The following is a 25827-nucleotide window of genomic DNA, read 5'->3' on the forward strand; positions in this document are numbered from 1 at the left end:
AGCTACATCTGGCAACACTGGATACAAGGACACAAGTACAGACAAGAACGCATATTGAGAAACAGTCTTTGTTTGTAGAGTGTTACAACTGTCATGACTCAAACACAGCTCAGCCAATCAGAATCAAGAACCAGAACTATCCATTTATAAGTTCAAATACAACACAGGTCTTTTTCAAAACCACATTTCCTGATCGAGCACAATCACACTGCTGCACTGTTCATCTGAAACCTCTTGTTGATTTTAAACCAAATGCTCATTTGTACATTTCAGCTGAACTCTTTCTTGGCTTAAATGAAATGTAGTGTTGTGAATGAGGGTGGATCTCATCTACAACCCTGTGAAAATAAATACAAAACACACATTTGGTGGCCTTTAACTGAGTTTGAGCCTGAAGAGTTCATGATGGCTGCACACTGAAGGAGGTGTATTTTGGGCGGATTTCTTTGCGGGCCAGTTGGTGTGACTTTCGAAATGACTCATACTTTACTAACAGCCAATCAAATGGGTCTCCACCACTCTTAACGTTGTTGCTCATGGTGCAAAATCAAAAATAAAACTATTTAAATGTCTACACCCACCTGTCTATTTTTACAGTTTATTTATACAGTGTTTTGTCATTGTGAGCTCACTGGTTGTCTTCATCATGACCATCATCTTCATCTCTCTGCTCCTGCTGGTTTCTCTGGTCCCAGACCTCACCTTCACTAGTGAGACTGAAGTACAGATTTGATAAGAATATTGAAAATACATGTGCTGAGTAATTGACTAACAACACTATTGCTTTCAGCTCATGTGAGTATCGAGGACGGGACTGAAGCAAAACCTCATTCCAGACCTTACATGGTTTCTCTTCAATATTATAGGCAGCATATCTGTGGTGGATTCCTCATTACTGAAGAGTTTGTCTTGACTGCTGCACATTGCTGGAAAAAGTAAGAGTTTTGTTTAGTGTGAACTGTGTTGAGCTAAAATCTGTTTTGAATGACACATCAGCTTCAGTACAATCATACAGTGCGTCATTTGATAATAATAAATGCTTTTCCAATAGAAGTGACATCTTGACGGTTGTGGTTGGCGCCCATGATTTGCGTAAAAAATGCAACTCCTTTAAAGTGTTATCCTACATCCAGCACCCAGACTATAATTCTAATACTTTTGAGAATGACATCATGCTTTTGAAGGTATAAATCTGCAATACTTGTTTAAAATGTTTTGTTTTATTTTGAAAATTCAGTTCACCTTTGCGCATTTGGTGCTTCTGTTTTCAAACAAACAAAAACAGCAGAATCATCATTAAAAAAAGTTCAGAATTATCAATTGTGTTTTGCATTACAGTTACATATACCAATGATTATACCGTATCTGCATTAGTTAAGAATTATTTTATATATTAGTATATAATAATGCGTTTATAATTAACAATTGTGTTTTTGCATTACAGCTAATGAAAAGAGTCACACTGAGCAACAATGTAGGACTGATATCATTACCAAAGAATGGAGAAGATGTTAAAGCAGATACTCTCTGTAGTGTTGCTGGTTGGGGAACACTGTGGATGAACGGCCCAGTGCCTAATCGTCTAAGAGAGGCAGAGACGATTATAGTGAATGATGCAGAGTGTAAACACAGATGGGAATCTCTTTATAAAGCCTCAAAGATGATCTGTGCTTATGGCCATGGTGGAACCTGCAATGTATGTATGATATAAAATTCAGACTTCATGTTAATGTTTGAACTCATTTCTCTAGTGACGTGTTGACCTTTGTTTTTAACAGGGGGATTCTGGAGGTCCTTTGGTTTGTAATAACACTGCTGTTGGAGTCACATCTTACGGTGACCCTTACCTCTGTAATTCACGTCTGTTTCCTGAAGTGTATACTAGGATTTCAACATATCTCTCATGGATCCACAAAATAACTGGAAATGTTTAGTGACTTCATGATATATAAAAAATGGAGAAAGGTGCATGAATTCATCTATAAATCTTTCAATAAATGTCAAGCATTAATCAGTTGTATCGTTTTCATTGTCAAAACTATTTATAATTACAATATTACATAGTTATAATTACACAACTATAGGGGGTCTTTAAAACTCCTGGTCAAATATTTTTCCTTTTTTTTTTAATATAAATTAATATAAATGTATATACAGTATGTATTTGTGGTACTCTACCATTTGCTGCTCTCTAAGTTTACCCAATTATGAAACACGCAAATGTGAAAACGGTCTTTTTAACAAACAAACAAACAAACAAACAAACAAACAAACAAACAAACAAACAAACAAACAAACAATAAATAAATAAATAAATAAATAAATAAATAAATACATATTCAGTTTAAGATAGGCTATTCCATAAAACAACTTACAGGCTAGGGGTCTTTTTGCTTATGTTCGCCTTTATGTTTCCCTTTTAAATGCAAGGCTGTTGCATAAAAAAATACAGTTTTAATTTATAAGTGACATTTCTTAGCTGCGTCCTCCTTGATGTTTCGATAACGCATAATAATCTCTACACCATATTAAAGACACAGCAGCCAGTAAAGGTTGTCGAGAGTTTTTGTCAAGTGTAAAAGGTCTGTGCATGATACATGCGCGTTTAGATGCCTGTGTGAGAGACCGGGCAAAATAACGCTCGTTTGACAGCTCTGCTGATGTCGCGAGCGGCTGGGTTTGTTTCTTTTGAAGAAAGATACAAAATATGAATACAACAGAAAGACATATAACTACGGTGGCCGGGAAGTGCAAAACAATATTACAAAGTGTGAAACACTTTTACAAAGCTCGAGACAAATTTACATTTTGAAAAACATTTTTACCAATCATAAGACACAATTACATAGGAAAAACTATTTTACCAAGGACAAAACAAATTTACATTTCACAAAAAAATTAACAAAACGCTAAACACTTTTACAAGTCCCATACAAATTTACAATTACAGATTCCTTACGGAAAGGGAATGTCTAATTGTAATCAGCAGATGTCCTTAGTATGCTACATTTCAAGCACGTCTAAAAAGATTTACAACAAGTGGAATTTTTTCTATATATATAAAGATTACAAATATGAAGTATGGGTACATTTAAAGAGATTATAGTGGGATAGAATAATAAAATATGGGAGAATCCTAGGAAAAACAGGAGGATTGACAGGTACATGTATGTCTCAGTCATGCCTTAATGGACGAAGCTTGTTCACACCTTTGGTTCTATTGCATTCAGTGCACTCTCTAGCTGTTCAGACAAAAAACAAACAAACAACTATATACTATGCATATCTGTAAGTGCTGACCATCAAATTGAAAGAATATGGTTAAAACAGCCATTCATCAATGTTTATTATTACCTAAATAATAAATTCAGTTGTTTTTTTCATCTCCTGCTATTAGTGTGTTGAATGGCTAGATATGTCACGTATTTCTTTTGATGCAAAGCTGCACTGTCAGCTAGATAGTTTCAACCGTGTTATCATGGAGGCAGAGACAGTTATAATGTATGATGCAGAGTGTGAACGCAGATGGGGATCTGATTATGTGGCCTCAGCACTGATCTGTGTTTATGGCTACGGTGGAACCTGCATCAAGGGGCATCTTGACAACTTAAATTTTTTGTATGCAAGTGGAAATACAGCTTGTATCTATTTGAATGGGGGAAAATATTGTTGTTTTTTTTCTGAAAACAATTCACCATGTCTATAAACACAATCTCAAAACTATACACCAACATGCAAAGCCTCAAAATTCTAATAATCTAGTCAAAAACATATTATCTTTAGTCAAAATCAAATTTTGGCCTCCGATGACACACAAACATAATTTAGGAGAATTTCTGATGGATATAAGTAGGAAAATAAGTAAGTAAAAGCACTTTTCCCAGACACTGAGTCACAAAGTGCTTTACAATAAGAGAAAACTAGAAACAGGTAAAAGAACACCTATGAATAAAAGAAAACATATTAAAACAAGTTAACTATCCACGTACAGAAACACTAGCGTGCTTTGGCCCAGTTCAAGACAACTGTACATAGTGTGAGTACGCCCTTAGTCTTAAGACGAGTTCTGGGAATGGCTTTCTTTGCCAGAAGACCTCAGAGACCGGCTACATGATTGACTACATAAAAAGATCTTGAATATATAGGGGTGCTTGACCACGCAGAGCTCTATATGTAATGATCAGAATCATAAAATTGACTCTAAAACTAATAGGAAGCCAGTGAAGTGCCTTAAGCACAGGAGTAATGTGCGACCTCCAACTGGTGCTGGTTAAAAGCCTCACCGCTGCATTCTGCACAACTTTCAATCGATCCATGGAAGATTTGTTCAGACAAGTGAACAGAACATTACACAACATAGGCTCATTCTGAAAACGTAGCCTTATATACGTTTCTGGAGACCGTGAATTATGTAGCCAGAGGTACGTATGGCAGCATTTCATTAATTAAACGAGCGCTACAGGGCGGTGTGATGCTGTTCCTTTTCGCGCTTATCAGCTGACTGCTTACCTCCGTATGGGCAGCTTTCCCGCTGTAACCTGTACGTCGGAGGACTTGAGATGCAGAGAGCAGTTGACTATGACGACGGGGTTCGTGTCTAGTGAAGAACAGTTCCAGAAAGCAGGTAAGATAAAAACAAAGCCAAAAAATAAAATAAACAAGTAAATAACAGGGTGAGAATGTGGCAAAATCTCAAAACGTGGTAAAAATCAGACAAGGGCTTTTCTTTTTTTGGATTGCTTTTCAAAATTGTTGGTTGGGTTTAGGGAAGTGGGTGGGCGGGTCATTCAATAAAATTGGTTGGATTTAGGGAAGGAGGACGGTGGGTCAGTTGATTGGTCGGTCAGTCATAGAGTCATTCAGTCAGTCAAACAGTCAGTCAACAGCGGCCTCTGGTGGGTTTACGTGAGAACAGCAGGCAAGAATGGCACTCTCGAGAGAAATTTGAGATCTCAAAAAGTGTACACAGTGACCTCTCATGGATTCGCGAAAACAAAACTTAAAAAAAACGTACCTCCTGGGATGTATTTCGCGGTCTCCAGAAATGTATATAGAGGTACGTTTTCAAAATGATTATGGGTTGATATTCCAAAGTGAAGAGACAAAGGAAGCATCTCCATCTCTTCCTTTGAAACAATATTTCTGATTTTTGCAATGTTCCTCAGATGAAAAAACATACAACAGACTTAACATGGCTATATAGACTTTTATTATGTAGTCACTATGGAATCATGAACTGTTAAAATATAGGCTAGTACTTAAAAATACTGATATTTCTAGAGACTCAGAGCAACTTTTCACTAACCTAACTAGGGTTGGTTACCAAAACCCTCGATTACAAAAATACTGTCATCGCCTTCTCCTCCCTTGTTGCTCGTAAGACTTCTCTTAATGTGGAAACCCCACCAACTACCCTCAAACAAAGTCTGGTTACATGACATATTAGGCTTTCTGAAATTAGAGAAGGTTAAGTTCTCTCTCAGAGGCTCATCTAATATGTTTGATTTATGTTCAAAAAGGTGTTTAAAGGGCACCTATTTTACCCCTTTTTCAAGATTTAAGAGAAGTCTTTTGTGTCTCCAGAATGTGTCTGTAAAGTTTCAGCTCAAAACACCAACCAGATTATTTATTATACCTTTCAGAATATTGGATTTTTCTGCTCTGAACACATTGTAGCTGATTTTGTTGCCTTTGCCTCAAATGCTAGTCCCCCCCCCCCCCCCCCCAGTCAGTGTGTCTCTGTCTCCGTCAGATAAATAGCACAGTGACAGACATGAAGGAAGCAGATTTCACGTAATGTTTGTGAGAAATACTACAACAAGCACTTTCCCGGTGGTTATTCGATGTATTTGTTGTGGAGTTAATTCAAGCCTTTCGATGAGTCACACACAATGCAGTTCCAAAGTTCATGCACACTTACATTGGACACACACACACAGTGCATATGTTTAACTTTGCTCTGTTTTTGCACGGTAAATGTGAAAGGATACATGTTAATATACACTGCTGTATGAATATCGGTAGATTCTCGATCACATTTGATGATGATTGATGATCACAGCGAGCTGAACAGATCTTTTAATCTCTGTCGCTTTGCGTCTGTCCTGTTTTGTTGATATGATTATACGAGTTACTACGGAGACATGTTGATACGTGGTTGTCAATCAATTGGGTGGATGGGGAAACCAAATATCCTACGTCATGCTGCAGTTGACCTTAAAGTGGGAGGGATTTGGATCCTTTTTTAACATCAGGAAATTTCAAAAGAGACTTATTGTGTTTAGATCACCCCAATAAGACTGTGGATACACTATACCTACACACAGCTCTGTCCACACAGCTTAAAAAAGCTAGTAAGCTTATTAGTAAAGCTTATTTTAAAACATTTAAAAATCTTACTGACCCCAAACTTTTGACTGGTAGTGTACATGCCTAAATGCATTATTGCTGCAATAGCCTGTGTTATTCAATTATTTGACCATATTGATACTTTTGGATATGAATTTAACAAAAAATATACTGACATGTTAAATAATTCTAGACCAAACCATTTGTGATCTGAAAAAGATACAACAAGTATTAACAGGAACCACGTTATATCTTACTTATACCACAAACATTAGATAGTTTCCACTGATTAACTTTATCATAGGCACCATCTCTCTCAGCTCTGTTGAACAAACATGTTTCTTGTGTGGTAAATAAGTCAGTGCTGGTTGGCACTTACAGATTATGTGTTAAATTCATAAGTACAGTTTTACTTAACTATCATAGAGTGCAGTTTATTTACAGATTGTAATATATGAGAATACATTTCTATAGCTCAGATAATCTCAATAACACCCAAAATACCACATTTGAAGAAGTAAATCTCAATATAGTGATGGATGTGGGTGCATGGTGGACAAGGGCCAATGTCCAAATTTAGTCAGGATATCAGAGTGAGACTCTTATACCGTTTTCAAAGAATATCCTGGGATTTATTATGTGCACAAAGGGTCAGGGTGTCAGTTTAACATCTCATGTGGAGGACGGTGCTCACTGACAGTACAGCATCCCATCAGCTTATATTTAAAAAGAGACTTAAATACTGCATTTTATCTGCTAGAAGTTTGTGTTTGGAGACTTGTCAGCTGAATACTTTTTGATGTCCTGAATTTTTTTTCCTGTAGTGTTGTCAAATTGCTTACCATGCTATATTGCTACTTGAGTATTTAATTAAAATATTTATTTAAACTGAGGTTGACATTAAACTCTCACAGATTGGTGTTTTAAATGTAGTCCTGTTTCACAGTGAATAGTGCGAGTGCTGCTTGCTGCAGAGCTACCGGGCGGCAAAAGTGTCCACTTGGTCTTAAAACCTTCATTAAACTCTGATTATTTTTGCATTTTCTTTGATAAGGCATGTTTCAATTCTACTTCCTACCATTAGATCTAGAAACGCCAGAACATAATTTCAACAGCCATAACAAAGCCATTACTAAAGCAGCCTATCACCATCTAAATAACTGGCACAGATCAGATCCTTTTTATCCAAGCAAGACCCAGAGAAACTGCCAGCAGGACAGATTACTGCAGCAGACATCTCATCAGTCTTACTCAAAGGAATATTACATAAAGTAGCTGCATCTTATATAAAACTCATTTATTAATCTGGGGTCACAACAGCGGAATGAAACACCAACTTGTTTGGCACTATCCAGCATATGTTTTATGCAGCGGATGCCCTTCCAGCTGCAACCCATCACTGGGAACCATCCATACACACTCATTCACACACACATAAACTACGGACAATTCAGCCTACCCAATTTACCTATAATGTATGTCTTTGGACTGTGGGGGAAACCGGAGCAACTGGAGGAAACCCACGCCAACACAGTAACGCCAACTGACCCAGCCGAGGCTCAAAGCAGCGACCTTCTTGCTGTGAGGCGAGAGTGCTACTCACTGCGCCACCATGCAGCCTACTTTTATTCAACCCCCAAAATTCAACTGTCACTCCTCCCTACATTGACCGCACCATGGCCTGGTGTCCTGGCAGTCATCCGTGTCTCTATCCGATATATTCTCCACAGTGAAATGAACCACCAATTGCTCTTGCATATGTTTTATGAGGGGCACTGAAGAGAAATGCCTCCTGGCCCTGCCAGGACTTGAACCAGCAACCTTCTTGCTGTGAGGCAAAAGTGCTAACCACAGAGTCACTGTGCTGCCCCTCAAAACAGATCTTTTCAACTATAATGATTACAACATATTGTCTGAAGCAAAGCACAGGCAAGTAATATGACTAAGTGCTACACATGAACATGCTTGACAGACTGACTATGAGGACAAGAAACTGTTGAGTCTAAGCAACACAACGATCTGTTAACGAGGAAGTAGTATGACCTAAAGGCTTGCATACTCTTCTGTTACACACTCAAAAGTGTGTACTTTTCCCAAAAAAAAGTACATACTTTTAGGGTGTAGTACAAGTATGCAAATTGGGACACAGCAACTATTTTGGTTGATGGCAACTCATTCACCAGATCCTTGCTCATTTTCAGTGTTGGGGTACAACAATTATAATAACTAATAAATAAAAACATACAAAAGTAGCAAATGCTTTGCTTGAAACTTTCATTAATCTGTATAAATTACATGCATATTTCTGGGGTCAGAAAGTTCTCAGAAGATAACATTATCCTACATTCATTTTTTTATGTGTTTTTAAAGGTAAATGAAGGTTATACAGTGTGTTGTGAATGGTAGAAATAATAATGATAATTACTTACCTTTCAAGGCGGCACAGTGGTGCAGTGGGTAGTGCTGTTGCCTCACAACAAGAAGGTTGCTGGTTCGAGAAGTTTGCAAGTTTTCCCCGTGTTGGCATGGATTTCCTCCGGGTGCTCCGGTTTCCCCCACAGCCCAAAGATGTGCTATAGGTGAATTGGGAACGCTAATGTCAGGGTCACACAATGAAGACAAGGATGGTTATCTCTTTTAGTCTTTTATTTATTCAAAACAATGTTGATAGTTCAGCAGGAGAAGCAGGTAAGTGATATTTGTGGAATCTGAGCGGTCTTGTAAACAGTTCATAAGGTAAACAAGGATCTTCATTCAACCACCAGAGAATAATAGTCATTTCCCTTATTCACAGTATGTGCATCCACAGGTTAGGAGAAATGTCCTTGGGAGGAGGGAAACATCCACGGAAGAAGGCGAGCAGGGGAGAAGGTGAGGTAAACCTTCTGACTTTGATTCCAGCCGATGATCGACTGGAAAGGTGAGTCTTTATAGTGACTAGTGATTGCTGGTGCAGGTGTGTGTAATTAGAATTTGGGTGATTGTGCACAGGTGTGGTGAGAGGTGGCTGGAGAGGGAGAGTGATGATTGAAGCAGCAGTATAGAGTCCCCTTCACTATACTGGGGCGTTAGGACCCACACAGACCACAGGTTGAGCGCCTCTGCTGGCCTCACTAACACCTCTTCCAGCAGCAACCTAGCTTTCCCATGTGGTCTCCCATCCAGATACTGACCAGGCGCAGCCCTTGTGGGCTCAGCGGATGATCATGTGAGAGTTGCAGAGAGCTAGATGCCGACAACTGAACTGAACTGAATTGTAGAAAAGAAACAACCCTGCAAGTTCTGAAAGAGATTAAGCCTCACCCAGGTCAGAAAAAGTAACACAAAAGTAACTTAAAAGTAACGTAACACATAACTTACCCTAAAATGTAACTAAGTTTTGCAACTAGTTACTTTTCTGGGGAGTAACTCAATATTGTAATCATTACTTTGTGAAGTTTATTTATCTAATTTCTATTTATTTAACTAATTTTGAGAGGATCACATGCTTGTGATTTACCACAGTTGGTCCCGCAATAGCTAATCATGATCCTCCAATCATAAGTCACTATAAATAACCACAGTCTTTATTCCACAAATATCTTCATCTGGACAAAACCCCCCTTCCTCCCCTTCTCACCTAGAATGGGCAGCATGGCGGCCCAGTGGTTAACACTGTTGCCCCACAGCAAGAACATTGCTAGATCTGGTCCTTGCCAGGCCGGTTGGTATTTCTGTCCAGAGTTTGCGTGTTCTTTCCATGTTTGCTTGTGTTTCCCCCGGGTTCCTCCCACCGTCTAAAGATATGCGTCAAATGTAAACAGACTAAGCCAAATGGGTACTATTTTATAGCTTTCTAGTATCAGTATTTTTCCTTCTCAAATAAGTTCACCGTTTTTGAGATCTGCCTGAGCTCAATCTCCCCTCTCGTCCTGCAAATGAGAGGAAGCCCTGGACTCAAGGATACAGCATGCCAAACAAGCTTACTGAAAATCATAAGCTAAGTGTGAACTCTTGAATTAAAGTAACTTTCCCCAACACTGCCCATTTTGCTTGTGATCTTCTTCGTTTTATGCCTGTGTTGACTATGAAACTTCATGTTATCATTGTATATGAGACATGATGACCACCTTGAATAATAAAGGGGAATTGCACTAAAGTGTAATGCATTTTGTGTGCGCATTACATATCTGGGATCACATGTACTTTTAAAACAACGTCAAGAGCCCTTATTATGGGTTTTATTATCATGATTTTGACCATCCATGCAGTGTGTTTCACAGCTCTAAGTGAATGGAAATATCCAGCTGAGGTTTCCCTAGTTTGTTTTGTGCATGCCATGTACTGAGATCTAACCTATTGTATACTTGTAGTATACACTTAAACTTGTACCTTAAACTGACCTCTTTCTTGGCATAAGTGAAATGTTGTGTTGTGAATTAGGCTGGATCTCATTCAAAATGTAAAAACTGTAAAAACAGTAAGAAACACACATTTGCTGGCCTTTAATTGAGTTTGTGCCTGAAGAGTTCATGATGGCTGCACATAGAAGGAGGTGTTTTTTGTGAGAATTTCATTGTGGGCCAGTTAGTGTGGTTTTCAAAATGACTCATACTTTACTGACAGCCAATCAAATGGGTCTTGTCTACTCTCATAAAAAAGCTGTTGCTCAGGGTGCCAAATTTAAATAATAAAACATCAGTTTGAACGTCTACACCCACCTTTAATGTCTATTTTTAGAGAGGTATATATTTACAGTGTTTTGTCATTGAGAGCTCACTGATTGTCACACTGACTGACATGAACAGTCTTCATCATGACCATCATCATCATCTCTGTGCTCCTGCTGGTTTCTCTGGTTCCACACCTGACCTTCACTGGTGAGACTGACTTCAACAGATTTGTTAAGAATATTGAAAGCACAGGTTCTCAATAATTGACTAAAAACGCTATTTCTTTCAGCTCGTGTGGGTATAGAGGACGGCACTGAAGCAAAACCTCACTCCAGACCTTACATGGTTTCTCTTCAGAAAAACAACTGGCATAGCTGTGGTGGATTCCTCATTAGTAAAGAGTTTGTCTTGACTGCTGCACATTGCTGGAAGAAGTAAGAGTTTTGTTTACTGTGAATTGTGATGTAGACTAAAATCCATTTTGAATGACACATCAGCTGTAGTACAATCATAAAGTGAATCAAATGGCAGTGATACAATGTGCTTTTTCAACAGGGGTGATGTCATCACAGTTGTGGTTGGCGCCCATGATTTGAGTCAAAATGAAATTTACAACTCCTTTGAAGTGGAATCCTACATCCCGCATCCAGACTATAAACTGAATTCTGATCGGAATGACATCATGCTTTTGAAGGTATCAACCTATAATTATTTCATTTTTTGGCATTTGGTGGTTGTTTTAAAACAAACAAACAAAAATAGCTTAAATGGGAAATGAAGCACTCAGTCAAGTTAACCTTATTTTGTACATTGGATTCCACTTTAATGAAAATATATTAAACAAACTTGATTAATGTAAGCATTTAGCAGAAAACGGCGTGTTTTACTATAGATTTTAGACCTAGGGCGCAGCCATCTTAGAATGTCGCTGTGTCTGACGTCACAGGGTTGGTTGAGATTCTCCCGCTGAACATAAACAGTGGAAGTAAAGGAGACTGTAAAGCCTAATTTAACCCATGGCGTAAAGTTGTGGATGTGGAGCTGCTGCAAATACAAGCATTGGATGTGTGTCTAATATAAAAGTATAGATATTTATTCTATTTTTCTTTTTTCCTATTTAATTACCGATCATTAGATGTGCTTTGATTCACGCCAGTATTACGCTGCCTGACAGCCTGTCTGGGTTTCCACCATGATTGTAACGCACTGAACACAGAGACTAGACAGCCTAATTTATCCCAATGCATGAAGTTGTGGACGAGCACCACAGAGCTGCTGCAAATACAACAAAAACAGGCATTTAAGTGTCTTTAGTTGTGTCTTTTCCTTTTGTCAATACTGTTCGCTTGATGCGCTGTGATCCTCTCGCGCTGCTTCAGCGCTGCCTGACTAGGGCACAAACCTAGTGTAAGTTCATGATTTTAACTATGATGGCAATCAACATGTGAACTTATATCATTAGATAATATAATATGTTATTAGGGAATAAATACATAATGACTCATTTAAATAATAATTTATTGATTAATTTATGAATCATATAATGAATATTCATTTGTTGCTCATGAAGTAATCATTAATAATTGGTTGAGCTCTTGAAGAGTTATACATGACCCGTGATTATATGTGCATTAGTTAAACATTATTTTGTATATTAGTATATACCAATTAGTTCACAACTAACAATTGTGTTTTGCATTACAGCTAAAGACAAAAGTCAGACTGAGCAACAATGTTGGACTGATATCATTACCAAAGAAAGGAGAAGATGTTGAAGCAGATACTCTCTGTAGTGTTGCTGGTTGGGGAAGACTGTGGAAGAATGGCCCAAAGCCGGATCTTCTAATGGAGGCAAAGACAGTTATAGTGAATGATGCAGAGTGTGAACGCAGATGGGAATCTCTTTATAAGGCCTTAAAGATGATCTGTGTTTATGGCCATGGTGGAACCTGCAATGTATGTATGAAAAATGATTCAGACTTTATGTTAATGTTTGAACTAATTTGACATGTTGATCTGTGTTTGAACAGGGGGATTCAGGAGGTCCTTTGGTTTGTGGAGACACTGCTGTTGGTATCACTTCTTTCGGTGACCGTTATCTCTGTAATTCACGTTTGCGTCCTAATGTGTATACTAGGATTTCAGCATATCTTCCATGGATCCACAACATAACTGGGAATGTTTAGTGACTTCACGTAAAAAGGAAGAAATGCTTTTTCTTGAATTCTTCCATAAATTTTTCAATAAAAGTATAAAATGGCAAGCATCAATCAGTTGTATCGTCTTCATTGTCACAACTATTTAGAATTACAATATTACATTATAATTACAATTTTATGAGGGTTTAAACTACTGGTCAAACAGTTTTCAGACTAGACAAAAATAATTGGCATAAGACATCTAACAATGGTGCGCTTCAATTCAAGGGTTGTTTCATATTTGTCGGTTGCGTTTTTAAAGCACTTACTACATGCATTTGGAAACTTGAAGGGTTTAGTTTGAGCAAATGACTTTATCGTCACTGTCATGGTACAGTTTCCAAATAAGATCAGCATCTGGCCAATATTCATAATCTCAACCACATTCTCTCTAAAAAAAATAATAATGTATTTAAAATCAGTCTTTTGATTGGTGACAACTTATTATCCAGACCTACCCTCGTTTTGCTGATGATTTTCTTTTGTTTTTAATATATATATATATTAAAAAAATATATATATATATATTATTAATGTATGAGACATTACTATCTCGAAAATAAGGGTGAATTACACTAAATTCGATAGATGTAAACTTTTGCATAGGAAAAATAAACGTACGCTGTTACATACCTCAGGTCACTAGCCACTCAATGGACGTTTTGTAAATATACTGACCTTTATTCTTGTTATATTGCTTATAATGAATACACTGTGGAATACTAAAAAAATATATTTGTAAATAGCATTAAGGATGAATGTGCTCGGTTAATATGCCAGAGTAATTGGCTATTCATTCCGCTGTGGTGACCCCTCATAAATCAATGACTTAGCTGAAGAAAGTGAGTGAGTGAGTAGACCAAAATACTCGTCAGATATGCTAGGTGAATATAAATCAAAAAGAGCTTTCAAATTGCAAGGTCCAAGCCAGTTAATAACACATAGAATTCATTAAAAGAACCCCTATTATCCTATTATGCATTATAAAAGGTAATATTTTGGTTTTGGTGGTATACAACAACAGTCTGATATGCATGCAAGGTCAAAAAACACTTTCATTGTCTTATAATATGCATTTATTTTTACCTAATTATCCCAACGACTCCTATATGATTCTTTCAGTGATTCATTTGTTGCCAATGTAAAAGTCCATCTATTAGCCCAATGGCGAAACTAACTGCATGGACGAAGGTTAAATGTGTGTAAACTTTTTCTAGTGCTTCTGAAAAAAATGTTTTTATTTATTAGAATTTATTTATATTCGTTTTTTTAGCTCCAAATTTAATCTGACTCCAATTTTAAGTGATCGTAAAATTTAGACTGTATTTCTAATTGGAAGAGCCGATCACATTCATTCAATTTATCACTCAATTTAGAGTTTTGATTTATATCTAATTCCTTACTCTTCAGTTATACGATTATTAGGGACCAAATGCTGCTCAGAGTTTCACGCCCCAGGTTTGCGTGTCTTCTCACGGACAGAATGTTGACACTTAGTCAGAGAGTGTAGGATTAACTATTCAAATAGATTGGTTGCAAACTGCTCACTCATTCTAAAAGAACAATCAATTTAGCCAAGCCCATGCAACTTGCTAAAATCAGCGATTAGATGATGAAAAGATCTCCATGCTGTTGTGCCAAAATGGCTCCGTAAAGTAAAAAATGTGCCTTTAAAATCGAAAGTCTAATCATGTTGAATCATAAAGGTAGCGCAGACTCCACTTAATCTACTGGAAATAAAAAGATTTAGACTCAGAATAAGTCAAAACTTAACATTTTATTTGTCAGGTAAAATTGTATTATGCCAATTACATAATAAAACAATTAGAAAACCAATTCAGAGATGAGACTGTAAAAATACAACATCCATTACTCCAAGAGTTAGAGATGCATACCTGACCAGAGAAATAGGTTGCAGCATAAGTCTCAGAGATGCTGCAACAGGGTGTCTTGGCTACAAGATCCCAATGATATTAGTCACACCATTATATACTCAACTCAGAACAAACAGTTGTAAACTCAAGACAACAAAAGCTCCCTTGCCTGGTGATGAGTTCTCTATGGGGGGAGCATCTGGCAAAGGCTTTATCAAAGCCAAAAACCAAATCAACATATACAAGTAAAATATTACGGAGAAATTAAGACCACTTTACCAATCACACAGAGACATTTAAAATGATACCAAACATGAATATAAGGCTACAAGATACATCATATTAAAACCTTGGACATTTAATGTGAAAATGTGCTCTGAACGTAGGTCAAGAAGGGGGGCTGGAGGTGAAAGGAGAAGAGTGAACTTTCTCGCATCACCCCCTGGTGAGGTGTTTACAGCCTATTGTCACCTGTCTCAGGTTGATTTGAATAGAACAGTTGAACAGCTGGTTTCCTGATCTTCTTCTCAGATCAGAGAGTTTATTGTTTTATTGCATCTCATGAAATTCCATAACAGTTCTCAGGGTCTGATATTCTGGAGAGATTAAGCCATCTTACACCAAACCCCTCCTTAGGAGTGCATTATGAGGCATATTACTCTATTCTTAACCGTAAGTAAAAACAACAACACACATTCAGTATTATACCACACAGTGGCAAAAGCTGAACTATTTTGAAACTTGACCGCCACACATGTGTAGGAACAGCTGAGTGTGGTCATGACAAGGACAAAGGGTAGAGGATCGCGAGCTCACAAATGCATTTAAATCCATAAAGTGGCATGCGCCGCATTTTCAACATGGCTTTAGACGTGATATGTGAATATAAAGAGTTAAACAGATACAGTACAAGCGGCATGGAGCAATTACAAGTGACAAAACACAATTAAATACATATTTTGCAAGCAACCAATTTAATCACACAGCCGTGAAATGAAGGGAGAAACTGATCCATGAACTGTGTACTGTTTACTCTGACAAAGACCCAAACATTAATAGTCTTTTCTGATCCTTCCTTTAACAAATGGCTGGCAAATCCCCCGTTGCAGGGTAGATTATTGCATTAATCACCAGAACGTTCACACATTAATGTTCACACACCTTCAGTCATGATCAATACCACCCACACTCTGCTAGTGTTTGAAGAGAAAGGAGCGTTCACGTTTGACCAGATCCGACACTTGATATTTGATATTGTTTTGTGTCGACATCAATACGAACAGGCAAAAGATTCGGATGAACGATGAATCATTTAAACAAATCTTTTATTTTAAAAAATTATATTTTTAAACACGGTGCACTTTCAGATTTAAACATCAGCTGGATGTTTTAATTCACTTAGAGCTGTGTTACACACTGCATGGAAGGTCATTTTCAAAAACCCATAATAGGGGAACTTTAAAACATGGTGAAATGGTGATTAGAGGAGGTCAGATGTGTTCCATTGGTAATTACTTTAAAAAGCAATACTCCATGTGAAGCTATAGTGAATTCTTAACAGTGAAGGGGCATGGGCTATTGTTATGAAATAATTCTATATAAATAGCCAAGTTTAACAAAATAAAAGCAAATAAAGCAGTTTCTTTGGCTCAATACTAACAGCTGAATGGCTGCCAAGCAACAGTCACAGGTGTGTGTTTGTAAAGTATTTCTGTTTGTAGAGTGTTACAACTGTTATGACTCAAATACAGCTCAGCCAATCAGAATCAAGAACCAGAACTATTCATTTTATAAGTTCAAATACAACGCAGGTCTTTTTCAAAACCACATTTCCTGATCGAGCACAATCACACTGCTGCACTGTTCATCTGAAACCTCTTGTTGATTTTAAACCAAATGTTCATTAGTACATTTCAGCTGAACTCTTACTTAAAATGAAATGTAGTGTTGTGAATGAGGCTGGATCTCATTTAAAACCCTGTGTAAACAAGTACAAAACACACATTTGGTGGCCTTTAACTGAGTTTGAGCCTGAAGAGTTCATGATGGCTGCACACTGAAGGAGGTGTATTTTGTGCGGATTTCTTTGCGGGCCAGTTGGTGTGACTTTCGAAATGACTAATACTTTACTAACAGCCAATCAAATGGGTCTCCTCCACTCTTAACGTTGTTGCTCAGGGGGCAAAATTAAAAGACCTCAGAGACCGGCTACATGATTGACTACATAAAAAGATCTTGAATATATAGGGGTGCTTGACCACGCAGAGCTCTATATGTAATGACCAGAATCTTAAAATTTACTCTAAAACTCATAGGAAGCCAGTGAAGTGCCTTAAGCACAGGAGTAATGTGCGACCTCCAACTGGTGCTGGTTAAAAGCCTCACCGCTGCATTCCGCACAACTTTCAATCGATCCATGGAAGATTTGTTCAGACAAGCGAACAGAACATTACACAACATAGGCTCATTCTGAAAACGTATATACGTTTCTGGAGACCGTGAATTATGTAGCCAGAGGTACGTATGGCAGCATTTCATTAATTAAACGAGCGCTACAGGGCGGTGTGATGCCGTTCCTTTTCGTGCTTATCAGCTTACCTCCGTATGGGCAGCTTTCCCGCTGTAACCTGTACGTCGGAGGACTTGAGACGCAGAGAGCAGTTGACTATGACGACGGGGTTCGAGTCTAGTGAAGAACAGTTCCAGAAAGCAGGTAAGATAAAAACAAAGCCAAAAAATAAAATAAACAAGTAAATAACAGGGTGAGAATGTGGCAAAATCTCAAAACGTGGTAAAAATCAGACAAGGGCTTTTCTTTTTTTGGATTGCTTTTCAAAATTGTTGGTTGGGTTTAGGGAAGTGGGTGGGCGGGTCATTCAATAAAATTGGTTGGATTTAGGGAAGGAGGACGGTGGGTCAGTCGATTGGTCGGTCAGTCATAGAGTCATTCAGTCAGTCAAACAGTCAGTCAACAGTGGCCTCTGGTGGGTCTACGCGAGAACAGCAGGCACGAATGGCACTCTCAAGAGAAATTTGAGATCTCAAAAAGCGTACACGGTGACCTCTCGTGGATTCGCGAAAACAAAAACTTCAAAAAAACGTACCCCCAGGGATGTATTTCGCGGTCTCCAGAAATGTATATAGAGGTACGTTTTCAAAATGAGTCTGGGTTGACATTCCAATAATCCAACCATGAAGAGACAAAAGAAGCATCTCCATCTCTTCCTTTGAAACAATATTTCTGATTTTTGCAATGTTCATCAGATGTAAAAAGCATACAACAGACTTAACATGGCTATATAGAGGGACTTTTATTATGTAGTCACTATGCAATCATGCACTGTTAAAATATAGGCTAGTATTTAAATATACTGATATTTGTTGAGACTGAGAGCAACTTTTCACTAACCTAACTAGGGTTGGTTACCAAAACCCTCGATTACAAAAATACTGTCATCGCCTTCTCCTTTGTTGCTCGTAAGACTTCTTTTAATGTGGAAATCCCACCAACTACCCGCAAACAAAGTCTGGTTACATGACATATTAGGCTTTCTGAAATTGGAGAAGGTTAAGTTCTCTCTCAGAGGCTCATCTAATATGTGTGATTTATGTTCAAAAAGGTGTTTAAAGGGCACCTATTTTACCCCTTTTTCAAGATTTAAGAGAAGTCTTTTTCATCTCCAGAATGTGTCTGTAAAGTTTCATCTTAAAACACCAATCAGATTATTTATTATACCTTACAAAATATTGGATTTTTCTGCTCTGAACACATTGTAGCTGATTTTGTTGCCTGTGCCTCAAATGCTAGAAAAAAAATTCTTACTGACCCCAAACTATTGACCAGTAGTGTACATGCATAAATGCATTATTGCTCCAATAGCCTGTGTTATTACATTATTTGACCATATTGATACTTTTGGATATGAATTTAACAAAATATTTACTGACATATTAAATAACTCTAGACCAAATCATTTGTGATCTGAAAAAGATACAACAAGTATTAACAGGAACCACGTTATATCTTACTATACCACAAATATTAGATAGTTTCCACTGATTAACTTTATCATAGGCACCATCTCTCTCAGCTCTGCTTGTGTGGTAAATAAGTCAGTGCTGGTTGGCCCTTACAGATTATGTGTTAAATTCATAAGTACAGTTTTACTTAACTATCATAGAGTGCAGTTTATTTACAGATTGTAATATATGAGAATACATTTCTATAGCTCAGATAATCTCAATAACACCCAAAATACCACATTTGAAGAAGTAAATCTCCTCAATATTGGGATAAATGTGGGTGGATAAAGGGCAATGTCCAAATTTAGTCAGGATGTCAGAGTGTCAAAGAATATCCTGGGATTTATTATGTGCACAAAGAGTCAGGGTGTCAGTTTAACATCTCATGTGGAGGACGGTGCTCACTGACAGTACAGCATCTCCACCACTATAGTGGGGTATCAGGACCATCTGATCTCACATCAAGGTGGTGGTGGTGGTGGGGGCACTGATTTTGTCTCAGGCCTCACAACAGAATTAAAGTGGTGGTTATTTTTCTCAAAATGTGGACCTTTTGCAGTTATTCCCATCAGCTTATATTTAAAAAGAGACTTAAATACTGCATTTTATCTGCTAATAGTTTGTGTTTGGAGACTTGTCAGCTGAATACTTTTTGAAGTCCTGAAATTTTTCCTATAGTGTTGTCAAATTGCTTACCATGCTATATTGCTACTTGAGTATTTATTTAAAATATTTATTTAAACTGAGGTTGACATTAAACTCTCACAGATTGGTGCTTTAAATGTAGTCCGGTTTGAGAGTGAATAGTGCGAGTGCTGCTTGCTGCAGAGCTACCAGGCGGCAAAAGTGTCTGCTTGGTCCTAAAACCTTCATTAAACTCTGATTATTTTTGCATTTTCTTTGATAAGGCATGTTTCAATTCTACTTCCTACCATTAGATCTAGAAACGCCAGAACATAATTTCAACAGCCATAACAAAGCCATTACTAAAGCAGCCTATCACCATCTAAAAATCTGGCACAGATCAGATCCCTTTTATCCAAGCGAGACCCAGAGAAACTACCAGCAGGACAGATTACTGCAGCAGACATCTCATCAGTCTTACTCAAAGGAATATTACATACAGTAGCTGCAGCTTATACAAAACTCTGCTGCCCTACAGGCCAAAACCAGAAACCATCCTAGTTGTTAAAGAGTTTCTTCTTTCATGTTCATCATCTGCAAATCTCTCGTAAATGTGTGCAAGATTTCCCCTAAATAATCTTAACTTGTGTTTCAACAATTGTTCAAAGACAACCTAAAGTTCATTTGTACATATTAGCACGGTTGAGTTTCTCATTTTAAAAACTTCCCTCTTGGCTTTCTAGGCTTTCTTAAATTCTAGGTTGGACCTCATTCAAAACCCTGTGAAGTAAAACATAAATTTGGTGGTCTTTACGTGGCTTTATGCTTGAACAGTTCATGACAGCTGCACACTGCTTTTAAAAGGATGTGTTTTTAATGATAATTGTATTGAGTCAGTTGGTTCGACTTTCAAAATGACTCATACTTTAATACAGCTAATCAAATGGGTCTCCTCCTCTCTTAAAAAAACTACGGTGCAGCATGCAATACTGAAAAAGTACTGTCAATCTGAATGTCTCCACCCAGCTTAAGTGTCTATTTATACAGTGTTTTGTCATTGAGAGCTCACTGATAGTCATCATGACCATCATCTCTCTGCTCCTGCTGGTTTCTCTGGTGCCACACCTGACCTTCACTGGTAAGACATCATTTACAGATTTGCTAAGAATATTGAAAACGCATGTTCTCAGTAAATGACTAACAAATGGAACAAAATCAATGACAATTAAAAAGCTTGTTGAATAGCACAAACTAAAAAAAATAGTGCTTGCATTTTAATGACTTGAATTCCAGGGTTTTTTTAGGTTCTGAAATTTAACAAAGCTGTTTATTTAAGCTGTGAATATTTCAACTAAAAATATTTCAAACACGTTTTCATTCTTATAAATTTTATAATTCATATTCAATTTCCAGATTTCACTTACAAAATATTCAATACTCTTAAAAATACGATGTATATTATTCACAAGGCAATTTTCAGTTCATTTTATTTCAGTTCAAATGTTCGATGTCATAAATTCAGTGGCTCAAATTCGACTGTTAAAATTCGACATTTCATCCGGGAACTGCAGGAAAAGCAATAGATTGCAGATTGAAGATCGCCAGCCGTTTTTTCACCAGCAGGTGGAGATGGAATAATGTACGATTTTTAACCAAGTAAATAGGCTAATAAAGACACAAAGTAGCATTTAATATTAATATCAATGTCTTGGACATATAAGTAATAAAATTAGCATGAGTAAATGATGTTTTGGACATTTATATTTGCCCTTATAAAATGGAAGCCAGCTGGTGCTGTAGCGTAAACCTCACTCCTCGAATCTAAAGAGGTGATCCAGCGACAGACGTTGTTCTGTAATCTTTAGCCTCGTCCTTAGAGGATTTGTCTTTGATGCCGGTATCACGACTCATGCTCTGCTCGGACTGGTGGGGTTACATGCACATAAACCGTCTTTTGACGAATACGATGTTTCACATTCTCTATCTTTATTAACTCTTTCTTCCATAGAATTAAAGTAGCCTATTGACTGCTGAATATAAACGTGAGAGAAACAGAAGAGGAAATAATATAATAATAATAATAATAATAATAATAATAATAATAATAATAGAAAATAGATAAACATAATTGCCAGGGCTTAGGACAATTAAAAACAAAGATATTAGTTACAAAACCAGAGAAATTTTATGAGAATATGTCACACAAAACCGTTTACTTAGTACTGTTAGACATAGAGTGTTCAGGTATGATTTAAGGTTGGGTATGGATGGGACATGTAATTTAAAATAACTTAACATGCGAATTCATTAAAGGAGCATCTTTAGTTATTCATACAGAACCGTCTAATATATGGTATAATCATTAAAGGGTTAAATATCAGAACCTAAAAATACAAACCCGGGAGTTCAAGTCATTAAAATGCAAGCACTTGTTAATTGAGTGTATTATTTTTTTTCAGTTTGTGCTATTCAACAAGCTTTTTAATTCAATACTTTTGGCACTGATTTTGTTCCATACTAACAACACTGTTGCTTTCAGCTCGTGTGGGTATAGAGGACGGCACAGAAGCAAAACCTCACTCCAGACCTTACATGGTTTCTCTTCAATATTATAGGCAGCATATCTGTGGTGGATCCCTCATTAGTAAAGAGTTTGTCTTGACTGCTGCACATTGCTGGGACGAGTAAGAGTTTTGTTTACTGTGAACTGTGATGTTGAGCTAAAATCCCTTTTGAATGACACATCAGCTGCAGTACAATCATACAGTGCGTCAGATGGCAGTGATACAATGTGCTTTTTCAACAGGGGTGATGTCTTCACGGTCGTGACTGGTGCTCATGATTTGCGTAAAAAACCAATTAACAACTCCTTTAAAGTGGCATCCTACATCCCGCATCCAGACTTTAATGCTAAAACTCTTGAGAATGACATCATGCTTTTGAAGGTATCAACCTGTAATACTTTTATTCTTTGGCATTTGGTGGTTGTTTTAAAACACACAAACAAAAATAGCAGAATAATCATACAAAATAAGTCGCTAACAGTTTACAATATGGGCGCACTAATATGCATTATAATGCTGAACTAATGCACAGATAATCATGAGATAATGTATATTCATAACGTTATCACTGCATGAAGAACAAATGAACATCATATATGGTTCATACTTTAAGTAATCTTTAAACTGTAACAGTTAAATGTGTCATGATGTATGAATTCCTTAACAGTATATAGTATTAACTAATAGTGTAAATTACCACAACAGGTCGTAACCATGAGTTTCAACTACCAGTTGTCTACTTTAATGGTTTGCACAGGTATCATGATGTTATAATTTTACTTGCTGAGCCACAGACAGAACCATCAACTAACTACTTACTTACTTAGTATATACAGTAACCCATTAGTAACAGTCCTGTGCCTAAACAAGCAGTCATAACATCATAATGGGTAACGCATCTTATTAAGTGACAATTCATGCTGCAACCTAAGACTATTACCTCAATATACTACTTAGCTGCTTATTCATAGTTAGTAACTTAGATGTTAGGTTTAAGTTTTTAGTAGGATTAGGAATGCAGAATAAATCAAACTTAGTACTAACAAATATCTTAATAACAGGCAGGTAATACATCAGTAGTTAAAAGCGTGAACTGTGACTGACTAAAGTGTTACCACACAATCACACCTTTGCAAATCTTTAGCTAATAGTTAACTAAAGCAGACAACCGCAAGTGTAAGTACATGATTTTAACTATGATGGCAATTAACATGTGAACGTATACCATTAGATAATATAATATGTTATTAGGGAATAAATACATAATGACTCATTTAAATAATTTATTGATTAATTTATGAATCATATAATGAATATTCATTTGTTGCTCATGCAGTAATCTTTAATAATTGGTTGAGCTCTTGAAGAGTTATACATGACCCGTGATTATATGTGCATTAGTTTAACATTATTGTGTATATTAGTATATAACAATAAGTTCACAATTAACAATTGTGTTTTGCATTACAGCTAAAGACAAAAGTCACACTGAGCAAGAATGTTGGACTGATATCATTACCAAAGAAAGGAGAAGATGTTGAAGCAGATACTCTCTGTAGTGTTGCTGGCTGGGGGGATCTGTGGAGAAAAGGCCCTGAGGCTGATCGTCTAATGGAAGCAGAGACAGTTATAGTGAATGTTCCAGAGTGTGAACGCAGATGGGAATCTGATTATGTGTCCTCAAAGATGATCTGTGCTTATGGCCATGGTGGAACCTGCAGTGTACGTATGAAAAATTATTCAGAATTTATGTTAATGTTTGAACTAATTTCACTAGTGACGTGTTGATCTGTGTTTTTTAACAGGGGGATTCAGGAGGTCCTTTGGTTTGTGGAAAAACTGTTGTTGGTATCACTTCTTTCGGTGAACCTTATCTCTGTAATTCACGTTTGTTTCCTGATGTGTATACTAGGATTTCAGCATATCTTCCATGGATCCACAACATAACTGGAAATGTTTAGTGGCTTCATGAAAGGAAGAAATGTTTTCTTGAATTCTTCCATAAATCTTTCAATAAAAGTATCAAATGACAAGCATCAATCAGTTGTATCGTCTTCATTATCACAACCTATTAGAATTACAATATCACACAATTGTAATTACAAGATTATGGGAGTTTAAAACTACTGGTCAAACATTTTTCAGACTAGAGAAAAATAAATAGCATAAAAAGACATCTAACAATGGTGCGCTACAATTCAAAGTTTCATATTTTTCAGGGTTGCAGTTTTTAATGACTTACATCATTCATTTTAAGGCCGAAGCAGTGGTGCAGTAGGTAGTGCTGTCGCCTCACAGTAAGAAGGTCGCTGGGTTGCTGGTTCGAGCCTCAGCTCAGTTGGTGTTTCTGTGTGGAGTTTGCAAGTTCTCCCTGCATTCGCGTGGGTTTCCTCCGGGCAAAATTGTCCGTAGTATGTGTGCATGTGTTTCCCAGTGATGGGTTGCGGCTGGAGGGGCATCTGCTGCGTAAAACAAATGCTGGATGAGTTGGCGGTTCATTCTGTTGTGGCAACCCCGGATTAATAAAGGGACTAAGCCAAAATGAATGAATCGTTCATTTTGTTTAAATAACATTTAGAAATTTGAAGGGTTTAATTTGAACAAATTACTTTATATTTACTGTTACTGTCATCCAATAAGATCAGCATCTGGCTAATATACATAATCTCAACCACGTTCTCAAAACTAAAATAAAAAGATAATAATTGACTTAAAATCAGTATTTTGATTGATGACAACTTATTATGCAGATCCACCTTCATTTTGCTGATAATCTGTGTTTTTAGCCTGTTGTAACTTTTTAGGAGGCTATTATTGTATATGAGACATTATACTACCTCCAAAATAAGGGTGAATTACACTAAAGTCATTATATATTTAACTTTTGCGTAGGAAAAATAAACATACACTGTTACATACCTCAGGTCACTAGTCACTCAATGCACTTTAACAAATATACTGACTTTTATTTTTGTTATATTGTTTATAATGAATACACTGTGGAATACTAAAAATGATTTGTTAATAGCATTAAGGATGAGGTGAATGTGCTGGGTTAATATGCCAGAGTTAGCAATTAATTTCAACCCCTCGTACATCAGGATCTAAGCCAAAGAAAAGTGAGTGAGTAGGCCAAAATACTTGTCAGATATGCTAGATAAATATAAACCAAAGAGAGCTTTCAGATTGAAGGTCCAAGCCAGTTAATAACACATATAATTTATGTAAAACATGGTGAAATGGTGATTAGATTCCAGAGGTCAGATGTGTCCCATTGGTGATTAGCTTTAAAAACCAATAAACCATGTGAAGCTATAGTGAATTTAGAACAGTAAATGGGCATGAAGAGTTCATGATAAAATATGGTGGGGGCTCCATCATGCTGTGGGCATGTGTGCCCAGCAAAGGTACTGTAAACCTTGTCAGAGATAATGGTGGCATGGATTCCACCCAGTATCAGCAGATTCTTAAGAATAATGTTCAGGAATCAGAGGCAAGAAGGCAGAAGTTACTCCTGGGATGTTTAAGTAGAACAATGACCCAA

General features: G+C 37.1%; 3 protein-coding genes across 4 annotated transcripts in view; all 3 read left to right on the forward strand.

Moving 5' to 3' along the window:
- The first annotated feature begins 631 nt into the window (after window positions 1-631).
- Window positions 632-1934, forward strand: LOC130215885 (duodenase-1-like). Its single transcript, XM_056447745.1, has 5 exons — window positions 632-710; window positions 791-935; window positions 1052-1184; window positions 1445-1696; window positions 1779-1934. The coding sequence occupies exons 1-5, from the start codon at window positions 647-649 to the stop codon at window positions 1932-1934; spliced, it is 750 nt and encodes a 249-aa protein (XP_056303720.1). The 5' UTR covers window positions 632-646.
- Window positions 1935-11118: 9184 nt separating this feature from the next.
- On the forward strand, window positions 11119-13244 carry LOC130215883 (duodenase-1-like). Its single transcript, XM_056447743.1, has 5 exons — window positions 11119-11207; window positions 11290-11434; window positions 11556-11694; window positions 12705-12956; window positions 13031-13244. The coding sequence occupies exons 1-5, from the start codon at window positions 11144-11146 to the stop codon at window positions 13184-13186; spliced, it is 756 nt and encodes a 251-aa protein (XP_056303718.1). The 5' UTR covers window positions 11119-11143; the 3' UTR covers window positions 13187-13244.
- Window positions 13245-20741: 7497 nt separating this feature from the next.
- The window catches only part of LOC130215952 (granzyme-like protein 1), a 14310-nt gene continuing 9224 nt past the window's right edge, over window positions 20742-25827 (forward strand). Inside the window, exons 1-5 of one of the 2 annotated variants that reach the window (XM_056447822.1) lie at window positions 20771-20857; window positions 22259-22403; window positions 22526-22664; window positions 23754-24005; window positions 24089-24323. In XM_056447822.1, coding sequence (XP_056303797.1) covers window positions 20800-20857; window positions 22259-22403; window positions 22526-22664; window positions 23754-24005; window positions 24089-24244 — 750 coding nt within the window. In that variant the 5' untranslated portion in view covers window positions 20771-20799 and the 3' untranslated portion in view covers window positions 24245-24323. Of the gene's footprint in view, window positions 20858-22258; window positions 22404-22525; window positions 22665-23753; window positions 24006-24088; window positions 24324-25827 lie in introns of those variants that run through there. The other variant, XM_056447823.1, reaches the window with a different exon arrangement.

This window comes from Danio aesculapii, chromosome 22 (assembly GCF_903798145.1).
Source record: "Danio aesculapii chromosome 22, fDanAes4.1, whole genome shotgun sequence".
Taxonomy (NCBI): domain Eukaryota; kingdom Metazoa; phylum Chordata; class Actinopteri; order Cypriniformes; family Danionidae; genus Danio; species Danio aesculapii.

Coding starts and splice junctions, on each gene's coding strand:
- LOC130215883 (XM_056447743.1), top strand. CDS start 11,144: ATGACCATCATCATCATCTCTGTGCTCCTGCTGGTTTCTCTGGTTCCA. Junction 11,695..12,704: donor ATGACATCATGCTTTTGAAG/GTATCAACCTAT, acceptor TTTGCATTACAG/CTAAAGACAAAAGTCAGACT. Junction 12,957..13,030: donor GCCATGGTGGAACCTGCAAT/GTATGTATGAAA, acceptor GTGTTTGAACAG/GGGGATTCAGGAGGTCCTTT.
- LOC130215885 (XM_056447745.1), top strand. CDS start 647: ATGACCATCATCTTCATCTCTCTGCTCCTGCTGGTTTCTCTGGTCCCA. Junction 1,185..1,444: donor ATGACATCATGCTTTTGAAG/GTATAAATCTGC, acceptor TTTGCATTACAG/CTAATGAAAAGAGTCACACT. Junction 1,697..1,778: donor GCCATGGTGGAACCTGCAAT/GTATGTATGATA, acceptor TGTTTTTAACAG/GGGGATTCTGGAGGTCCTTT.